Genomic DNA, 19,430 nt, shown 5'->3' with positions numbered 1-19,430 from the left:
AAATTTCAAACAGTACGCCAGAATAAGACCATCAAGGTTATTCTAATAACAATAATCGTTGGCGCCGGACCTTCCGCTACGACAGCCCAGCGCCATCCGGATACTTTAATGGTTATTAATGAGTTGAAGAGAAACCCTTTTCAGCGTATTTCAATAAATATCGTAGGACCTAATAAGTATGCCTGTGTCCGGATAGCTCAGTGGTTAGAGTGGTTGTCATACGGAAGGCCGCGATTCAAATCTCGCCGGTGACTTGACGTCGGATATCAGTCGACTCAGCTGTGAATGAGTGCCTGAGTCAAATCAGGGTAATAATCTCGGGCAAGCGCAATGCTCACCACATTGCCTCCTACAGTGTTCTGTAGGGTACCGTTACGGTCTTGAATGAAGTGTTCTAACACACTTCAAGGCCCTGATCCAATATGGATTGTTGCGCCAACGATTATTATTATTATAAATATGCCGCACAAGAGGATGGTTCAATCCATAACCTTACAATTCAAGACAATTTGACGAAATATATTCGCGCCATTGAAGGCAATGTGTGGTGAAATAGTAATGAATACAATTTTATAACACTGGATTTCGTACTTTTGAGTATTAATGGAATTTCTCTCTGATAATGCAACCATGGAGCATTACGTAAACTCTGCAAGAAATTGGGAATTGAAACAATTCGAGTACCGCTCACCATCCGCAAACCAATGGAACAGTAGAACGTGAGGCTTGATGAATATTTGGATACAACAATAGACGAGCTAAAAGAAGGCATAGACTGACACACTAAGTTAATTGCAGCTTTATTTTGTTACAACCAATCCTTTCATAGTGCAACGAGTGAATCTCCACCCGACTTACACTTTGGTATAAAACCCAATGTATTCAAGATTTCAAAATTCAATGAAATTTCAGAAGACAAAGTAGGATTTATTACCAATCGTTTAGAAAATACTAGATGAAGTGCGATGGGCAACAAGTGGGATAAGTAAAAGAGATCAAAATAGCGTTACGATCGCAAAGCGAAATGAAAAAATATCACTTATGAAATAGAACAGTTAACCTAGCAAAAAATCTAGTAATATCAAATGATAAATTGAAACCGACGTGGATAGGTCCTTATAAAATAAGCAAATTAGATACTAACAGTGTTGTTATAAAAGATTCCAGAAGTACTATTACTCTCTATAAATAAGTTCAAAACTTTTAACAAACAGGATATTAAGTGGGATAGCGAATTACAGAATCACTAGAATATATTACAGAATCAGTGCGCTGAAGATCAGGAAATTAGATCATCCTGGAACCTATTTTAAACATATAGGAGAGACCAAATTCATAAATAATAAAGTAACTTTCAATCTCTCTCTCAATCGACCCGGAATACACCTACTAGGAAAGGAGAGGAAATAGCTTCTCTAAGAAATCGAATTATCAACTGCTCTTACAAAATTGAATTAAAAAATATAAAGCAAAATAAAGTAAAAATTAACAAATTGACATTAACATCCATGAACCAAAGGTTTTAACAGCAGAAGTAGTCGAACAAATAAATTTCTGGGTATAAAATCGCTACCTGAATTTATTATAGAACACAAATGGTACAGTTCACTAATTAGGATTATCATTTTGATCCTTTTCTTATATTTATTTACGAGATGTTACGTTAATGGTGTGCGTGTGTATGGTGGGGGAGAAGCTACAGCTTCTGAGCACTCGTTAATGGTAGTTTTAGGTTTAATTTATTCAAAAAATGTTTCAGTAAATCATTGAGAAATTTTAAAACAGAGTAAAACCTGTTAACATTTTGTTTGAAAAAAAAATGTTAGAATATTTGTAAACATTTTGAAATATTTTCGAAAATTTTCTACTTTAACTTTGTAAAAGGGAATTGACCAAAAGGAAAAAATGAGAGATTTACTTTTGAATAACAAAAGGGAGTTGCTACATGCCAAAAACTTTTGAATAACAAAGGCACGTTGTTACATGGCAAAAGCTAGGTTTCACGTTGATATGACATATGATACGCACAACGACCTTAAATTTCCACAATGTAGAAATTGCCGTTGCTGCATTTAATAAAATTTGTCTGCCATGCAAAATTCCATGTTTCTGAATCACTATCACTTCACATCAATAAAAGTAAGTTGTACGATTTATCAGTCGCTCAGCCCGTCAATTGTAATAAGCAGAAGTGCCTGCAAATATCTTTGTCTACATAGTTTTTAATAAAGTCCTTATTTATTTGTAATTAGAAAGACAAATATTTCATTTATTTTCATCATGAGACAAAAGGCAGAAAAGGAGGTCAATTTCAATTTCAATTATTTCTCGTGTTCTTCTCTCTCTCATAACGCGGTTTAGCAAATTATGTCTATTTAAATTGGACACTACCCGCAACTCCATTACGATATACATATAGATACATATGTGTTTCTACCTCCAGTAATTGATACACTTAATTAAAAAAACAGCTAAGAAAAAATAAGATATTCACATGCTTGCAATTCAGATGAGTCCACTTTATATGTTCATGACGTGATATAGGTTTAGTGTGGACAACAAACAGTTTCAGTATATAATATTTATCTATTGTTTTGCATAGGAATGAACTTGAAAAACAAAATCGTATTCAGTGAAAAACGTTCCAACTGGATATAGTTCTTTTTTGGAAATAGTCTTTAGAATGGTGGACTATTTACTTTAATGTGATACTTCCTCATTAGTCTATACACAGTCAGTTTCTGAAAGGGTGCTACGTGGTTTCTGTAAAGCTTATAGTGCGAGACTAGTTTGCTGAATGGTAGCTCCAAATATCTGTTCTGCTTTCAGAATGGTCTCGGATGATGCAGCAGCATCATCACAAATAAAGGGTGCGAAAAGGTATGAATTTATAAACAGATGGTAACAGCCAATAATAGGAATGTACAAAAAAGGTACACCGAACATAAAGGCTAATCCTTGCTATCAAGGAATTGTTATAGAGAAAGCAAAGGGAGATTAGGGAGTGAAGGTTATCCTGAGTATTTCTATAGATTTGAATTAGACGATCGTCCAGGTTACGTGTTCCCACGGCTTTGGTCTCCATAAAACCTTAAAAACGAAAAGTTTTCAATATGGTTGGATGATTGTATGATGTAATAATCACAAATTAGATCACAGAGACATCAAAAATGTGTTAAAGTTTCACCCCAGAGAATGTATCGAGGACGAAGTGCTGTAGTCCTCATTTTAATTAATTAGTATTAACACTATTGTATTGAGTATAAGTTCGATAGAACTGGAATAATTCCCGAAATTTAAGTAGTTATTTTTCTTGTTGAAAGTTAAAGTTTAGGTTTAAATCCCATTTGGTTAGCGCAGGCTCGAATTGAACCGATAATAAAATCTTTCTTTCTATTAACATTTTATTTTCATTATAACTTAAAACTTACCCAATATTCGTCTAGCATACACACTATGCCCATATTCTAACCCAGATACAATCAATTTAACGTAGCACACATGATTTGTTGAAATTACTAAATTTTCAAGCCTGAAACGATTCGATATTTAATTTAACGACCAATTGTTTGGTGAATGTACTTACTGTCTGAACACAGCTGTATTCGTCAAAATGCTTATTCCTTTATCATAACGGCACATACGGCCAATGAATAGAAAATATTGTTGACACATCGTGCTTCGCATATGCTCTGGGCTAAATAGGCAATCATGGGCACTTCTCGATGAACTTATTGCAAACAGCTGACTATTTATATCCGCAAACAAATCGGTTAACAAACGCATATACTCCAACTAAAAGACTCAATTTCACATTTTTTTCTTAATATCCAAAATAGAATTTACCTCTGGATTTTGTAAAAGCCAATCAATTAGCTCTAAACCAGCCGTTACAAAAGCGGGAATATGCCGACCGTGCGATAAATCTTGATGAGAAAAGCAATTGCTACTTGGTTTGAAGTAGAGAACAAGACGTCGAATGAAACGACATTTCATGTCGTCCAACTTTCCAATTGCATCTGACTATCAAAAACAAATTACTTTAGTTAATTTTTAATTTTACCTCGATTAGTCTTAGTTTGCGTTTTATGTCAATTGTTCCTTTTGTGTTGCTATAAAAATATGTACACTTTCTATTTACCCTGAATATTGCAATAATGATCTCCCAATCCCAAGTATTTCCATCTTTGTTTAGCAACACATTTGAATCTTTAATGAGTCGCTCAATTTCTTTCAACGAATCAAAAAAGTGAAGCAATTTTAAACGGCGTCTTGAACGCAAACTTGATCGCTTCATTGACTGCGATTGCGAAGTTGAACTGTCTTCCCCACCACTGTGACTTGATGAGAATGAATCGTGCCGTCGACGCTCTAGCGTCCCCAACAACGGCGGTAAAATATTAAAATTCTCTTGACTACTGATTTCTCTTCGAAACGTTCTAGAATTTATCAATGCTGGAAACATACAAATGTCATCACCAAATATTACTTTTTTATTATTTCGTCTACCTCCGCTCTGAATTATGTTGTCAAGAAACAGGCTACATGATGCAGGTCTATTCTGTAACATTTGATGTAAACTCTGCAAAGCTGAAATTGCTGCATGCGCCTGTGGATTCCCTTGTGTTGCATATGTGATTAACGTTGGCAAAGCAGGACTTATGCTACATATGTCCGCAGGAAGGTGTGTATGCATGAGTTGAAGCAATTTTCCTTTTAAACCAAGAAATTAAATTAAATTAACAAACATACATACGTATTTCATAACATGGTTACTACTCACCAACAAGAACTGTTGCTCGAACAGACAAAAATGTGTCACTAGAAACAATTACTTCCACTAAAGCGTTTATGAGTCCAGTTTCCAAAAAACAATAAAGTAGTAAGGCTAAATGCTGTTCACAAATATTTGGCACGCGGCTAGCAAGGCTTGGGAGAATGCATCTACCTTCCAACGCAACAAAGCCATCATTTAATCTCCAAGCATCTTGGAAATCAGATGGGTCTACTGCTGAAAGAGCAACTGAATATTCGTCCGTCCAGATTGGTTGTGGAAGACCTAACAGCTCATAAAGGAGATCTAGGATGGCTTTCTGTGAATAAATTCAAAGTTGAAGTGAACATCTCATATTAAAAAAATCAACTTACTCTAACTTCTAATTGGTTAAGATAAAGCACATCGACTATTGCTTTCAATCCCGACGGCTTGTGCGGATCACAAAATTCTATGGTACCAGCCCAACTGCGTAGAACTGATAGTAATGCTAAACGGCTGCATGTATACCGTAATTCCCGAGCATCTCTAAAATCCCATTAAATAAATAGAAAAATATATATAAAATTAAATTATATGTACATACTTGTTTTTATCCATAATACCAAGTCGATAGGTAAAATCACAATAAGGAGCCGCCAGGCAGTCTAATCGCACCCCAGCTATATTCCTAGTCTGAGGCCATTCTAGCAAATGCAACAGCACGCCACATAAACTTTCCGCTATTCGCGGACTATGACATTCGAGAACATTCCGCGTTATAGCACTAACGCCTCCACACAATATAAATAACGTAGGATTAAGAACGCCAAATTCGCAAAGTGTTGCCAAACATGCACGCAACATACGATCGCCATCTTCAACTCCACTTTCACATAAAGCTACAAGACATCGAACTATCACCGGACTTGTAAGTTCAGGCGAAAGTGCCAATGTTTTCCGTACCTAGGTTAACAAACTCGTTAAATAACATCTATATCCCAAAAATACCCTTAATGCTCTTACCAATTTTAGTGCCTGAACTCGTTCCTCCTCATTTTGCAACAGAATATCTATACTACGACAAACGAGCTGGGGAAGTTGCAATGAATTAAATATTTGAATATCCTTAGGTGTTCGCAGAAGGTGTCGTATAGCTCGCAATGCAGCAGCCCTAACTTGTGCAAATGCATGAACTAAAGATGCACTTATGCTGCAAACAAGACATGATTAACTGAAGATTCAATAGAAGTATTGCCCATTTAAAATTAAATTTACCAAAAAAGAAGTTCTTCTGTTGTAAATCCCATATCCTCTTGAGAACTCTGTTCAAATAATGCTGCGAAAGCATTCAATAAACTTAAACGTTTACTCTCTGATGTATCACTTGCACAAAGTGCTGAGTATATCTCGTAAGCATTCTCAATGCTACTTTTTTTTAAATCCAATCGATAATAATCATCTGGAGATTGAATACCTGTAAATTATACACATTAATGATAAATTCCACACTTTTAACTCCGCTATGCTATTAACATAATATGCTGGTCCCAAGCCCAGGTAAAGGAGGAGGGTTTGGGGCAATATACTTTGTACTATCCTCAGTAAAATCAAAATAAAATGCTGAGATCAAGGAAAGAAATAAATAGAGTATAGTTGGAGTTATTCTACTATGCTAAATTCAACCTGATCTCTCTTGGAGGCAGGTCCCGCGACAAGCCGACCAAGAAAATGCATACAATGTCGTTACAAACATGATGATCAGATTGAGTTACAAGCCTCGGAGAAATGCTAGGGCGTCCACCTTAGTCGACGCGGCAGGACGGGCCCCGGTGCTGTCGAGAAATGGGCCATGCGTCAGGACGTAAGCAAGTTAGTCCGAACAAAACAAACAAAGCAAATACGCGTCTGCACGCTAAACCTAACTGGAAAGACTGAGGAACTCGCAAGAGCCCTTCGGAAAAGGCGCATTGATATCTGCGCTCTGCAAGAAACTCGATGGTCTGGTGCCAAAAGCTGCGACATTGAACGCGAACTCGATAAAAATGGCTATAAACTTTTCTATTTTGGTAACCCACACACTCAATATGTTGTTGGCATTGCCATCTCAGAGGATTTCCGCGATGCCATTAAAGGAGTCGAACGATTTGATGATCGGCTGATGAAGTTCACCATTATATCAGCTGATCGCACTATTCACTTCTTCACCGCGTACGCACCACAGACAGGTCGACCTAATGCCGAGAAAGATGCCTTCTGGCAACTTCTCGATGAAAACACTTGTCACGTGCCTGCTGACGACTATATTATTATTGCCGGCAACCTTAATGGTCATGTGGGTGAAAAGGCAGACGGTAACAGGTGCCATGGGGGAAAGGGGTTCGAAGCGCGCAATGAGGGTGGCGAGCGTATAATCGATTTTGCGGACACCCATGACCTTGTACTTATGAATACATGGTTCATCAAACAATTGTCTCATCTTCCTACATTTTATAGTGAAAACAGTAAAACGCAAATCGATTATATTCTCATAAGACGCCAACATTTTACCACCGTCACTGATTGCAAAGTCGCTCCCTATGAGACCATCGCACCTCAACATCGGCCGTTGATTGCCGTCCTGCGAATTAAGCCATCGATAAAACAGAGTGCGGAACGCACTGGCTAGCGCGTATTAAATGGTGGCGATTTGGTGAGAAGAAAGAAGAAACGATCTCACTCATACGATTGCCGACCATTACGAATGTAGAAGAATCGTGGAACCAAATGAAAGACACGATCCACAAAGCGGCCTCTGCAACTCTCGGGGTCATCAAGCCGGGTAAGCGGTACATCCACTGAGATACTTGGCTTTGGAATGATGATTTTGAAATGAAGGTCCGTGAAAAGAAACGCCTCTACCACAAATTTCTCGACGATAAAACGCCTGCTAATTGGCAAATTTATAAGAATGCCAAACGAGAAGCAAAGGAAGCGGTTGCTGTCACCCGAGCAAACCATTACAAAACTCTTTACGATAAACTCGACACTCGGGATGGCGAGAAAGATCTGTATCGACTTGCTAAAAGCCGTAACGAACGTACACAGGATATCGAACTTCTGTTCCGTTAATGACAAGAACGGTACTTTGCTTACCAACCGTCGAGCCGCAACGGATAGGTGGCGAGAATACTTCGAGCAGATTTCAACTGAAGAATTTGCTCATCCTCCACTTCCACAATCATTGGCGACATTTGGACCAGTTCCACATGTCAGTGCAACTGAAGTCGAGGAGGCAATAAAACAAATGAAATCGGGGAAAGCAACAGGACCTGACAACATCGCATCGGAGTTCTGGAAAGCGAAGAGCTGGGACCCAACACTGTGGCCCAGTGAATTCTTTAACCGGGTTATCCAGGAAGGAAGAACACCATCTGACTGGCAAGAAAGTACTACTGCTCCAATATGGAAAAAGAAAGGTAGTCCAGCAGAATGTTCAAATTTCCGTCCGATCCGGTTACTTTTCCATACCATGAAGATTTTTGAACGCATTCTTGACAACCGTATTCGCCAAATCGTTGAAATAACCGTGTATCAAGCCGGATTTGTCAAGAACTGCGGAACTACTGACGCAATACACGCTGCGCGGTTGCTCATGGAGAAACACCGTGAGAAGCATCGCCCTCTTTACATTGCCTTTCTGGATCTAGAGAAAGCGTTTGACCGTGTGCCACAAGAACTCATCTGGTATGCTTTACGACAACACTTAGTACCAGAAGAACTCATGCGCTGGGTTCAATTGCTCTACCACGATCCCAAAAGTAAAGTTCGAAGTATGGCGGGTGTATCAAAACCGCTTCGTCTCTGTTGGTGTTCATCAAGGAAGCGCCCTCTCACCACTCCTCTTTGTTCTTGTTATGGACACCGTCACACGGGATATCCAACGCCCTATACACTGCTTTATGCAGATGATGTTTTCCTAGCATCTGATAGCAAAAATTATCTCCAGCAACTTGTCCAAAAATGGAATGGTCGCCTCATACAACACGGCCTCAGATTAAATCTAAACAAAACTGAATTTTTGACGACCGATCCCCATGAAACAGGCACAATCACTGTCAGTGGCAGTGATCTGCCCAGAAGTGAGCGATTTAAATACCTCGGGTCAACGCTATCAGCCAATGGAGAGCTGCGTTATGAAATTGCTTCACGCATTAACGCAAGCTGGATGAAGTGGCGTTCCACAACTGGTGTTCTTTGTGATCGACGTATCAACGAACGTCTCAAATCGAAAATTTACCGCAATGTTGTCCGTCCTGTCGCTCTCTATGGTTCTGAGTGTTGGCCAACTATAAAAGACAATGAACGGCGTCTTGCGGTAATGGAAACGAAGATGTTACGTTGGACTAGTGGGGTGGCACGTTTTGATTACATCCAAAATGAGGATATCCGCGATCGTTATGGGGTTGCACCGATCGTGGAAAAGTTGCGAGAGAGGCGTCTTCGATGGTATGGTCACGCATTTCGTGCTAACGAGAATTCACTTACCAAGATTGGTCTGAACATCGAAGTCGATGGTAAACGACCAAAAGGCAGGCCTAAACAACGGTGGCATCATACGCTGGATGGGGATTTAAAAGGCTCGAGATTGCACCTAGATCAGGCATTCGATAGAGCCCAATGGCGAAACCGATCACGATGAGCCGACCCCGCTTGTGAATGGGACAAAGGCTGAAGAAAAAGAAGATTCCACACTCTTAAAAACATTTGATGATGCCAAAATTCCACAGGGCCAAATGTGTGAAACGTACCGACGAATCCGGTATTTAGACAGATCTTACGGAGAAAATCCCGTAGTAACCAGTACCAAGTGAACATCATGAAAAATACGAGCGGGATGCGTAAAAAAGGAAGCTTTCTAGATTGATTTAGAAACAAATAAGTCTTTTTGCATGCTCGTGTGGATTTTTTATCAAGCTTCAAACAATATTTTCTTTTACAATTCAAAGGTGACATGTATTTCATGAACCAATTACTCCTCCCATCAGCACTTTGAGCAACCATCATGGTGGACGTAGTAGTTAATTATTCTCGCGCGGCAGATTAGAGACTGGTTTCAACGATCATAAAGGTTAGATTCTGGACGCTTAAAGTTATTTATATAAGGAAACACTATTGTCCACATCCACAACATACACTGTGAACGTCGAAATAAAATGTACAGCATACTTTAAACATTTGTCCACTTTTTTTTCAAAAGTTTACAAAGTGCTTTCGAGCAATATTTTAGATTATTTTTTGTAAAATTTATCTTAATGTTCATACATACATATTTGCCTTATGAGTCCACTGTTAAAACACAACAATGATCTTTCTTTTTCTCACCTGCCATAAAAAATAACAAATGATAATTCGAAGTTGGAAAATCGAAGATAATTCGACCTTTTTCTGTAATTTCAATTTTGGACAATTCGAAGTTTTTCGTTGGTCCCTTCGATTTCGAATTAATCAAGTTCAAATGTATTATTGTATGTATTTTTACCGCATACGGATGCATAGGCATTATCCGCTCGAAAATTAGAACTCCCAAAAATTAAGACAAATAATTTATTTACATGTGCCGTTTTAAGGAACCTTCAAATCAGGAAATCCCTGCCACCCAAAGGAGGGGAGAGGAGGAAGAAAATTGCTAGTTTAAAAAATCCCCTGCAATCCGATCCCTCTACCGATCGAGCTCAACCTTCTTCGCAAGAATAAGTTCTCAAACGTAATGTGCAATACGGATCCATCTGTCAGTGCTTCTCAGTACCTCTCGGATAATGTTGCCCGAAGAGAGCCTTTTCCATTGTTCTGCATAAAGTTGGTGGCGAATTCCATACCATCTTCCATAAGAAAAAAGGATGATCTTTAACGATTCGAATGAACGATACACTTCGGGACACACTGGGAGTCCCCGGAGCAGTCGACAGTTTTTTAACGACGCCGATGGGGTGATGTCAGCCTAGCTCTGCCAAGGTGGCGTGGCAGTTGTAAAGTGTATCAGGAGCCCGCTCCTTCGGGACCTTGGCCGGGCAGTGTGCATTGAACTGGTGTTAGCAAACCATATTGCCCCGAGTTGCGCTGATGTGTTCGCGAGTTCCGGGATCAGCAGGAATTGCCGTGGAGAATAAACATAACAAAACAAGAAAAAATCGAAGAAATACCAGGGAAGGAAGAACAGACTGGATAACCCCCACCAAGTGATATAGGTGTCTGGAAGATGGACACACGTAAGCAACTTGCAAGGAACCCGACAGATCTGCAATGAGAGCGAAAATTGCGCTTTCTGCAAAGATCGTGGCACGTCTGGTGCACACACTGCGGGTCCAGGACAGTGTCCAATCATTAGAGGGAACCAGAAAGGGTTACGACGCGACTAGCATGACCCGCATCCAGCAGATTAACATGCACCGGAGTGCAACCGTTCACCAGTTGCTAGCGCAGTCCGCAATAGAGGTCCTACTGCTAATCAGCGAGCAATACTGGAATGAAGGTCCGACTTAATTGTTTCTCGACTTATCGGATACCGCTGCCATCTGGGTTCGAGATGGCGTTCGACTTTATGTCATTATCCAAGGCCTAGGGAATGGCTTTGTCCGTAGGTGTTTAAGGAAAAACCGGACTTTCAGGGCAGGCTACATAATTTGGAGGACGCCATTTCGGGCATGGAGGAACGAATCCTTGTAGGCGGTGACTTTAATGTTAGGGCATTTGAATGGGGCAGGCCTCAGCCACACCCCACTCTATAATTGATGAAAGGATTTCTCTGAATTGAAGGCCCCAAAAGCCGGGAGAGCGGAAGGGCCAGCCCGAAGTAATGTTTCAAACGGTTCCAGACTAGTTCTCGGATGACAGGGAGATGTAAGTTGGTAGTCTGACGACGCACCGTTGTTGTCCTCTGTCGGTTTCTCTCCTCTTAAAATGAACTATTTGTTTCCTTCCCGTGTAAAATACCAGTTTATATGGTTCTGCTAAGATACCGTCGGGAACTAGTACCTTCTCATTTTTTCATAGAAAGGCCTGCTTCTTGCAACTCTTTCATATTGAAAAGTAGAAAATCCTCGGGGAGGGTCCGTATAGAATAATTTTCAAACAACTCGGCCAATCTGTTTGGCATTAAGTGAAAAAGATTTCCGCTGGACCTCGATTTTTCGGATGATCAAATGATGGTCCCCACGGATTCCTATATACTTCGCTAGCTCCCCCAGAGAGCGAACTGCAGTCTCATTTTAGCTCCTACTTTAGCTTCTTCCTTTGCAGCGTGGGCATTGGAACGTTGGCGTCAATCCCATGGTTAACATCATGAGCCCCGTTCTTGCCGGTATTATCAGGCATTATATTTGGTTGCCATTTACCTCTTGATGGGGTATAGTGCGACGAGCACACCTAGTGCCTGAAATGCGTTTCGGGTCCCCTCATGACTTCCCAAGACACCCACGCTCCTCCTTTACTATTCTGCGCCATGTGCCCTTGAAGTGCCGCACTCGTCGGTCATCTTGGGAGAATTGACTCCACGGCATGGGCCGGTCCGCAATGCAATTGTCGCCGCTCCTTAATATGTGACCTATCCACTGCCATTTCCGTTTTCCGATCACAGTGCGCACGAGTGCGAACCCTGTGCGCCGACCATTTTCTTCGTTTGAAGGCTAGCGCACTCCGATGATACGATGAAGATGAGTATTAACGAATGCTTGGAGTTTTTGAGTAACAGTGGAGTTCACTTTCCATGTGTTACTCCGATATGGCAGCACAGAAAAGACACTAAAACAGAACAATCTCAACTTGATCTCGTTGTTGAGATATCTACATTTCCAGATTTTAGACAAAGCAGCGAGAGCGGATTTGGTGCTGTTAATGTGTCGAGAAATATTCAGTTCGGAGCCACGATAGTAACCATGCTTCCTAGATTTACAAATTGATCGACGCCTTCCATGCTCTCCTTCCATTAATGCAGGTAGGGAGAGTGCGATGACTCGTCAGATTGTTAACCTTGGTTTTGTTTGCGTTTATCTTTAGTCCAACTCGGTTTATCTCACTTTCCAAATCTAGAGCCATTTGGCCAAGGTCTGTCGATGAGTGAGCAAACAGATGTCATCAGCGTAGTCGAAAGTGTTTGAGGAAAATGTAATAGTCCATTGAATTCCTCCACGATGTCCGGACAAGGCAGTATCAATAATGTCACTAATAGCAAGAAGAAATAATGTCAGTGGCAGGATGCAATCATACCCGACTACGATTTCGACCTCAAAATCTTGCGAAATTTTATCTCGGTACTTCACGTGATATTTTGCGTCATCATACGTCGCTCTGATAATGGCTGTTAGTTTCTCCGGAATGCCCCTCCTGCGTAGAGAGCACCAACACACTCCCTGTTCACGCTAAAACTTTCTCGAAATCGATGAATAGCAGATACAGACAAATTCTAGACTCTGCGCACTGTTCTAAAATGAACCGTGGGGTGTTGATGCCATCAATGCAGGAGGATCCGGGGCAGAAACCAGTCTGTTCTTTGACGATCAAGTTTTCGAGATGTTCTTTGATGCGTTTCAGAAATATTTTAGCTATCATCTTTGCGGCGGCAAGGAGCAGGCAACCAATTGTCACATTCAAAACCGATATCTTTCTTTACAATCTTAACGATCTCATCCCCTACTCTCTCTCTCTGGGAGTGAAAGCAGCAGATCAGCAGTAACTTCAGGTACAGCGATAAATAAATCTGCAGGAAGACCGTTAAGCCCAGCGGCTTAACTCAGTTTGATTGCATTGATCGCCGTTCGCCGTGTTTTTCCACCTGTTCAGTTGCTCGTCATCGTAAATGAATGTTCGATCGTTGACGTCCTTCACAGGACCATCGAAAAACCACATCCAAGTTTTTTCGTGATGCGGTATACACTTCTGAAATTATTTCCTGACTAGCGTAATGGGAAATCCTCCCTTGTCCTGGCGTACACTACACTGAATTTCTCGGGATTTCACTCGGTATCGGGGCTCAGCAGTCAATAGAACCTTAATCCCCTCCGTTCATCGATCCGCATCCACTATTTCCCAGTCAGCCAGATCTTATGACGCCCCTTCCGACTTGACCAACGACCTGTGTAACGCCCGAGAAAAAAAGCATTTTTTATGACCCCTTAATGCTCATCGACATTCTCAGGAGGGCTACTTAGAATATCTGCCGTCTGATTAGCAAGATGCTTCCCACTGTCGAGCAAAAGTTGGATCATACAATCGGTCGAAGTTAAACTTAAGGGTCTGCAGCTCCCCAACCCTGCGAGAAGTGGCAGAATTTGCCACCTGCTAATTATGATTTTAGAAGTGATTTTTGTAGAAAAATGTTGGCGAGGAATCATGGAGATCCGCAATTTTCAAACAAAATTCTATGGATTAATGAATTTGATGATTAACGACCTTTAAAAAAGACAAATAATTATGTTTACATTATTTTGCATAGCTAGCAAGTGAATTTGATTGATGTCAAGACCATTCTCAGTATCAAATTAAAATCAACATGTGCTTGAATTTTTGAATTTTAAACAATTATTGGACCCTTTGAGTTGCATGGAAACTTAAACGCCGATTATTATTTAAGTTTTCACCACACCAATTAGGGGAATTTGTTAAACGATGAGCCACTGAACACCTGTAGAGAAATTCGTTTTCAATAAGACGATTACCCAACGCTTCACGCTCCACAGTTCGTATTGTCCATTTTGCCAATACTTACGACTTTGTACTTTGCTACGGTTACCTCATCTCCCTAAATTTTATAGTGGGAACTGCAAACCGCAGATCAGCACAGTCCATTTCCAAAATATAGTCATATACTTTTTGAAGAGGCATCGCAACGGAGAGTATTTTGAGGGCTAGACAAATTTTTCGGTTACGTAATTTCTGAGAACGGTTCCTTTAGTAATAATTGCCCGTTTGGGACCTCCGCACTTCCCCTCCCTGCAACCAATGTCAAAACTAGTATCTATATTGAAAAATGCAGGGTGCGGCAGCATAACTTCCTTTTTTAAAATGCGCGCCATTCAGTTAGTTGATGTCATAACGGAGCGCTATTGGCCTCGTTCAAGAGGGGATACTGTAAAGTTTTGTCCCGACACGGTTCAGTCGCCATCATGCGTCGGAATAGTGAGGAGCGTGCCTTTGCCGTTGAGGTTTACTTTTCAAGCGGATGTTCGGTTATTGCAACACAGCGTGCATTTCGGAATCGCTTTAATTTAGCCCCGTTGGCTCCCGTCCCAGACCGCAAATCAATTGTTACATGGGTCACTACATTCAGACAAACTACAAGTGCGACAAAAGGAAGAACTGGAGTCCCTCGGCCCGTTAGATCACCTGAGAACATTGAAGCAGTGAGAGCGTCAATGTTGCGATCGCCACGGCGTTCTGCGCGCAAACACGCATCTGCCCTTGGACTATCCGATCGTTCTGTGAGAAGAATTCTTCGTGATGATCTTCATTTTCATCCCTATAAGATGGCGATAGTGCAGGAACTTTCAGAACGTGACTTCAATTCTCGGATGAACGCGTGTGAGCTTCTTCTTGATGTCGTTCCCGAGGGTGCTATTGTTTCATTTGTGTGGGTCGATTAACAAACAAAACATTTGGATTTGGGGGACACTTGGTTCCAACAAGACGGTGCAACAGCACACACTTCAAGAGTATCGATGGCTGTTTTGAGAGAACACTTTCTAGAGCGCCTTATCTCAATTAGAGGCGATTTGGAATGGCCGGCACGCTCTCCCGATCTGTCCCCTTGTGATTTTTTTCTATGGGGTTTTTTGAAATCCCGTGTTTATGTGAACCGTCCAAGAACCCTACAAGATTTGAAGACCAACATCCAAGAAGAAATTGCCAACATAACACCTGCTATGCTAACAAGAGTCATGACAAACGCCAGAAATCGGTTTACGCAATGTATGGAGAATGGGCGACGTCACCTAACAGATTTGATCTTCAAAACAATGTAAATAAAAACTATAGACATGTACCTACATTATAAAAATTAAATAAATATTTTCCGATGCATACAATAGTTTTTATTGAGTTTTGAAAAAAGGAAGTTATGCTACCGCACCCTGTACTAATCGAAACCTTTCATTTGATATCCCAAAAGACTATATGCGCTTTTAAAAAAAATGTATATCCCTCTTTTAGGTGTAAGGGATCCCCCCCCCCCCTTTAGTTAACGGCATGTTTGGGGATTCACAGTTTGTACCTTCTTATCAAATTTCGCGCCAATCGGTACGGTCGTTTCTGAGAAAAGTGCGTGTGACAGACAGACAGACAGTGTTTTAATAAGGTCTTCTTTTCAACAGAACTGAGCGATTTAAATGTCTCGGGTCAATCTTTTCAGCAAATGGAGAACTGCGCTATGAAATTGCTTCACTCATTAGCGAAACCTAGATGAAATGGTGTTCCACAATGAATGTCCCAAACATTAGATTTACGGTAATGTCATCCGTCGTCGCTTGCTATGGTTCTGAGTGTTGACAATGAAAAGCGTCTTGCGGTAGTGGAGATGAAGATGTTGCGTGGCACTAGTGGCATGACACTCCGTGATCACATTCGAAAAAGGAAATCCACGATTGATATGGGGTTCCACCAATCATCGAGGCGTTTTCGATGGTATGGTCATGTAATTCATCATAACGAGAATTCACTTGACAAGATTGGTCTGAACATCGAAGTCGATGGTAAGTGACCAAAAGACCGCCGAAACAACGGTGGCTTGATACGCTGGATAGGAATTTCTGACTGCATCCAGATCAGGCCTTTGATAGAACAAAATGGCACAACCGATTACGGCGAGCCGACCCCCCGTGACAAAGGCCAAGGAAAAAGAAGATATGCCACTCTGGTAATAGCTATTATTTTCCCCCGTATGCCCCTCCTGCGTAGGGAATTCCAGATACACTCCTTACTCACCCTGTCGAAAGCTTTCTCGAAATCGGTGAAGAGGAAGTCAAACAGATTGGAACTTTCGCATTGTCCTAAAATTATCCGCAAGAGGTTGATGTGGTCAGTGTAGAGGGATCTAGAGCCAAAACTAGCCTCCTCTCTGTCGACGAAGCTTTCGGAATATTCTTTAATGTGTTCCTGGAAAATGTTAGCTATTATCTTAGCAAAAGCAGGGAACAAATACCCTCGAAATGTTGCACTCAAGACGGAGGCCTTTTTACAGAATCTCGTTTTTCCACTCTCTGAGAAAAATCTCGGTTTCTCAGGATTTCCCCATAAGTGCAAGTAGCAACTGAACAACGATGAACAGCTCCACATGGATTACTACTTGGAAAAACAATCCGTATCATCCACAAGAAGCAGAACATCACCGAGTGTGATACGATTGAGGATCGTGGTGAAGTGCTCTTTCCATCACTGCAGTTGGTCATCATCATGAATGAGGGATCCACGGTTAACGTCCCCCATAGATCCATCGAAGGGCTTGCGTCCACCTCCAAGTTCTTTCGAGATGTTGCACATGGTTCCGATGTCATTTATTGTCTCTGGGCAGCTTCGGGGTCCCGTTCCGGTATTTCCACTAAATCCTAGTGGTTGGCATCTACTTCGAGATGAGGCGATCTTTACATTGTGCTATCAAAAAACCCACAGCAGCAACTGAACTCAGATCGCTTTCGCTTTTCCTAAAAAATTTCTGAAGCTGAAAGCGAGGTCATAATTTTCATAGAAGTCGCGTTACTTCTTTATAGAAGCTTGCTTTTAAGCCGGTCTGAGCCCAAGTCAGACCTAGAGCCTGGGTAGGAAATGAGTCAGAATATGACTCAAGACCAATTGGAGTAAAAATGCACACAAGCCGGAAACGACTGCGGAATGCTTCGGGCCGACTACCAGGAGCATTTGCCTTCAGCGAAGGCTTGCATTGCTGACCTATGTCACGGTTTTCATCTTTCCTTAACTTGCACGCTACGACCATTACCCACTGTTTCCGCTCCGGGTATCAAAACACACCGCTTCCACCCAAACGCGCACATTGTCGCGAAAATCCACTGAATGACTATAAATAAGCGTGGTTACATCTAAAAATAGTGAAAGAAAAACGGAAGTAAAAAAAATGATTACGAATAAGGCAAAGCTATAGCGACATGTTTACAAAAAATGGGTTACGAATCTCTCAAAATAAATCCCACCCTGCCATTGCGAACCACAGCGAATTAGCATCCATTAATTTTGGTCCTGTCTATTAATTATTACACATAAAATGTCATAATCGATTGTCAAAGTGCATTCCAGGGCAGTTTGCGAGTGATGATTATTCAATACAGTCGTAAGCAATCAAAAATATTTTGTTTACCTTTAGGACGAAAACTTCTTTTGCGTATTCGCCAACTGGAGGCCATTTTCTAGGGATACGGGTGAATCTTCTAGCCAAATCAGATGCGGACGGCACGGGTAGCACTATCGGACACTTAATTAAAAGTTATTCTGTCGACAAATCACTTCACTTGAAAAATTTTGGAAATTTGTCATTTTCGATGGACTATTCACCATTACGCTCTCGTTGACATTTATTCGTATCTATGTCGCTTTTACGCAGCCGGCATCATTAGTACTGCCGCATGACAGTTTATATTCAGCGAATAATTGGGACAAGTCGAAGTTGAAAATAATTTTTAAGTGGAGCACATACATGAGTTGTAGCTCGCTGAAATGAGTTACGCAAAAATAAAATACTCCATTTCTATATAAAAAGTTCCAATGAAAGTTAATTTTCGATTCATATTCTTCCCAACACTGCCACATGGGAGCATATGGTTAACCATAATACTCGCTAAGAAGAAGACACAACAATAAAGTTTATAGCAACACTTTGGGCTGATTATTTATCGACATCGTCAAAATGCCCTCGGAATATGACGTCCCCGCGGGCAGACTCAAGCTAAAGTCGGATTCCCAGATTAAAAAGAAAAAAAAGAAACAGGAAAAGCGTGAAGATGCAGAAAAGCTGGAAAAGGCTATTCAAGAGCAGCAAAATGCGGAAACACAAACAGGAACTGGACGGAAACTGACCAATGCTGAATTGACCTTTAAGAAAATGCAGGAAAAAATGGTAAATATCGTCTTTACGATACATGATAATGATTGAATTGTGATTGTGTCTTTGCAGCAAAACAAACGAATTCTGGAAAAAGCCTCAATGACACACAAGCAGAGAGTGGAGAAATTCAATGAGCATTTGGACGGTCTCACGGAACATTTCGACATCCCCAAAGTCTCATGGACCAAATGAATACAACCAAAATTGCCATCTTCGCTTGAGTTTTCCTGTAATTTAAAGTTGCGTAGAATTGTCTGGAGGAATGGAATTTGTATAAACATTAACAAGTTAAGCGCAGTTGCCATTATGCTAAGAAATTTAAACGGTGAATTCCGAAGAATAAAATTGTGCCGGAGTAATTCTTCTTGTTTAGCCTTTGTTCGGTGGCACGGTCGATCCGCCTGGATAAAATTCGTCATTTTCCTCGATCATAGACTTGGTCAGGGTTGAATCGAGAGACTCAAGTTGCCATCTAGTTTATCAAACCTGCTGCTTCGGTCGGCCTTTTTGGTCGTTTCTCGTCGGTTTGGATGTTCAGGCCAACCTTAGCTATTGATTTCTCTTCAGCACGAATCACACCTCGCAAATTTTCGACGA

The 19,430-nt window shown here is 41.0% G+C and overlaps 2 protein-coding genes across 2 annotated transcripts in view; one reads left to right on the top strand and one right to left on the bottom strand.

Annotated features, from left to right (window-relative positions):
• The window catches only part of LOC119656947 (rapamycin-insensitive companion of mTOR), a 32,016-nt gene extending 13,683 nt beyond the window's left edge, over positions 1–18,333 (bottom strand). Inside the window, exons 1-11 of the mRNA XM_038063660.1 lie at positions 18,090–18,333; positions 6,032–6,230; positions 5,780–5,966; positions 5,361–5,719; positions 5,149–5,302; positions 4,784–5,093; positions 4,510–4,713; positions 4,142–4,455; positions 3,847–4,023; positions 3,587–3,795; positions 3,432–3,532 (exon numbers count right to left, since the gene is read on the bottom strand). Of these exons, the coding sequence (XP_037919588.1) occupies positions 3,432–3,532; positions 3,587–3,795; positions 3,847–4,023; positions 4,142–4,455; positions 4,510–4,713; positions 4,784–5,093; positions 5,149–5,302; positions 5,361–5,719; positions 5,780–5,966; positions 6,032–6,230; positions 18,090–18,135 (2,260 nt within the window). The 5' untranslated portion in view covers positions 18,136–18,333. The remainder of the gene's footprint in view (positions 1–3,431; positions 3,533–3,586; positions 3,796–3,846; positions 4,024–4,141; positions 4,456–4,509; positions 4,714–4,783; positions 5,094–5,148; positions 5,303–5,360; positions 5,720–5,779; positions 5,967–6,031; positions 6,231–18,089) is intronic.
• Positions 18,334–18,574: 241 nt separating this feature from the next.
• On the top strand, positions 18,575–19,194 carry LOC119656948 (protein FAM32A-like). Its single transcript, XM_038063661.1, has 2 exons — positions 18,575–18,845; positions 18,903–19,194. The coding sequence occupies exons 1-2, from the start codon at positions 18,636–18,638 to the stop codon at positions 19,023–19,025; spliced, it is 333 nt and encodes a 110-aa protein (XP_037919589.1). The 5' UTR covers positions 18,575–18,635; the 3' UTR covers positions 19,026–19,194.
• Positions 19,195–19,430: the final 236 nt, after the last annotated feature.

Source organism: Hermetia illucens, chromosome 5 (genome assembly GCF_905115235.1).
Source record: "Hermetia illucens chromosome 5, iHerIll2.2.curated.20191125, whole genome shotgun sequence".
Lineage (NCBI taxonomy): Eukaryota > Metazoa > Arthropoda > Insecta > Diptera > Stratiomyidae > Hermetia > Hermetia illucens.
The sequence above is the reverse complement of the archived record's forward strand: the minus strand, read 5'-3'. Positions and strand labels throughout refer to the sequence as shown.

What these genes read in the sequence shown, in the direction of transcription:
- LOC119656948 (XM_038063661.1), top strand. Translation starts at nt 18,636, where the DNA reads ATGCCCTCGGAATATGACGTCCCCGCGGGCAGACTCAAGCTAAAGTCG. An exon ending in AGAAAATGCAGGAAAAAATG is followed by an intron (nt 18,846 to 18,902) that starts GTAAATATCGTC and finishes GTGTCTTTGCAG; the next exon opens with CAAAACAAACGAATTCTGGA.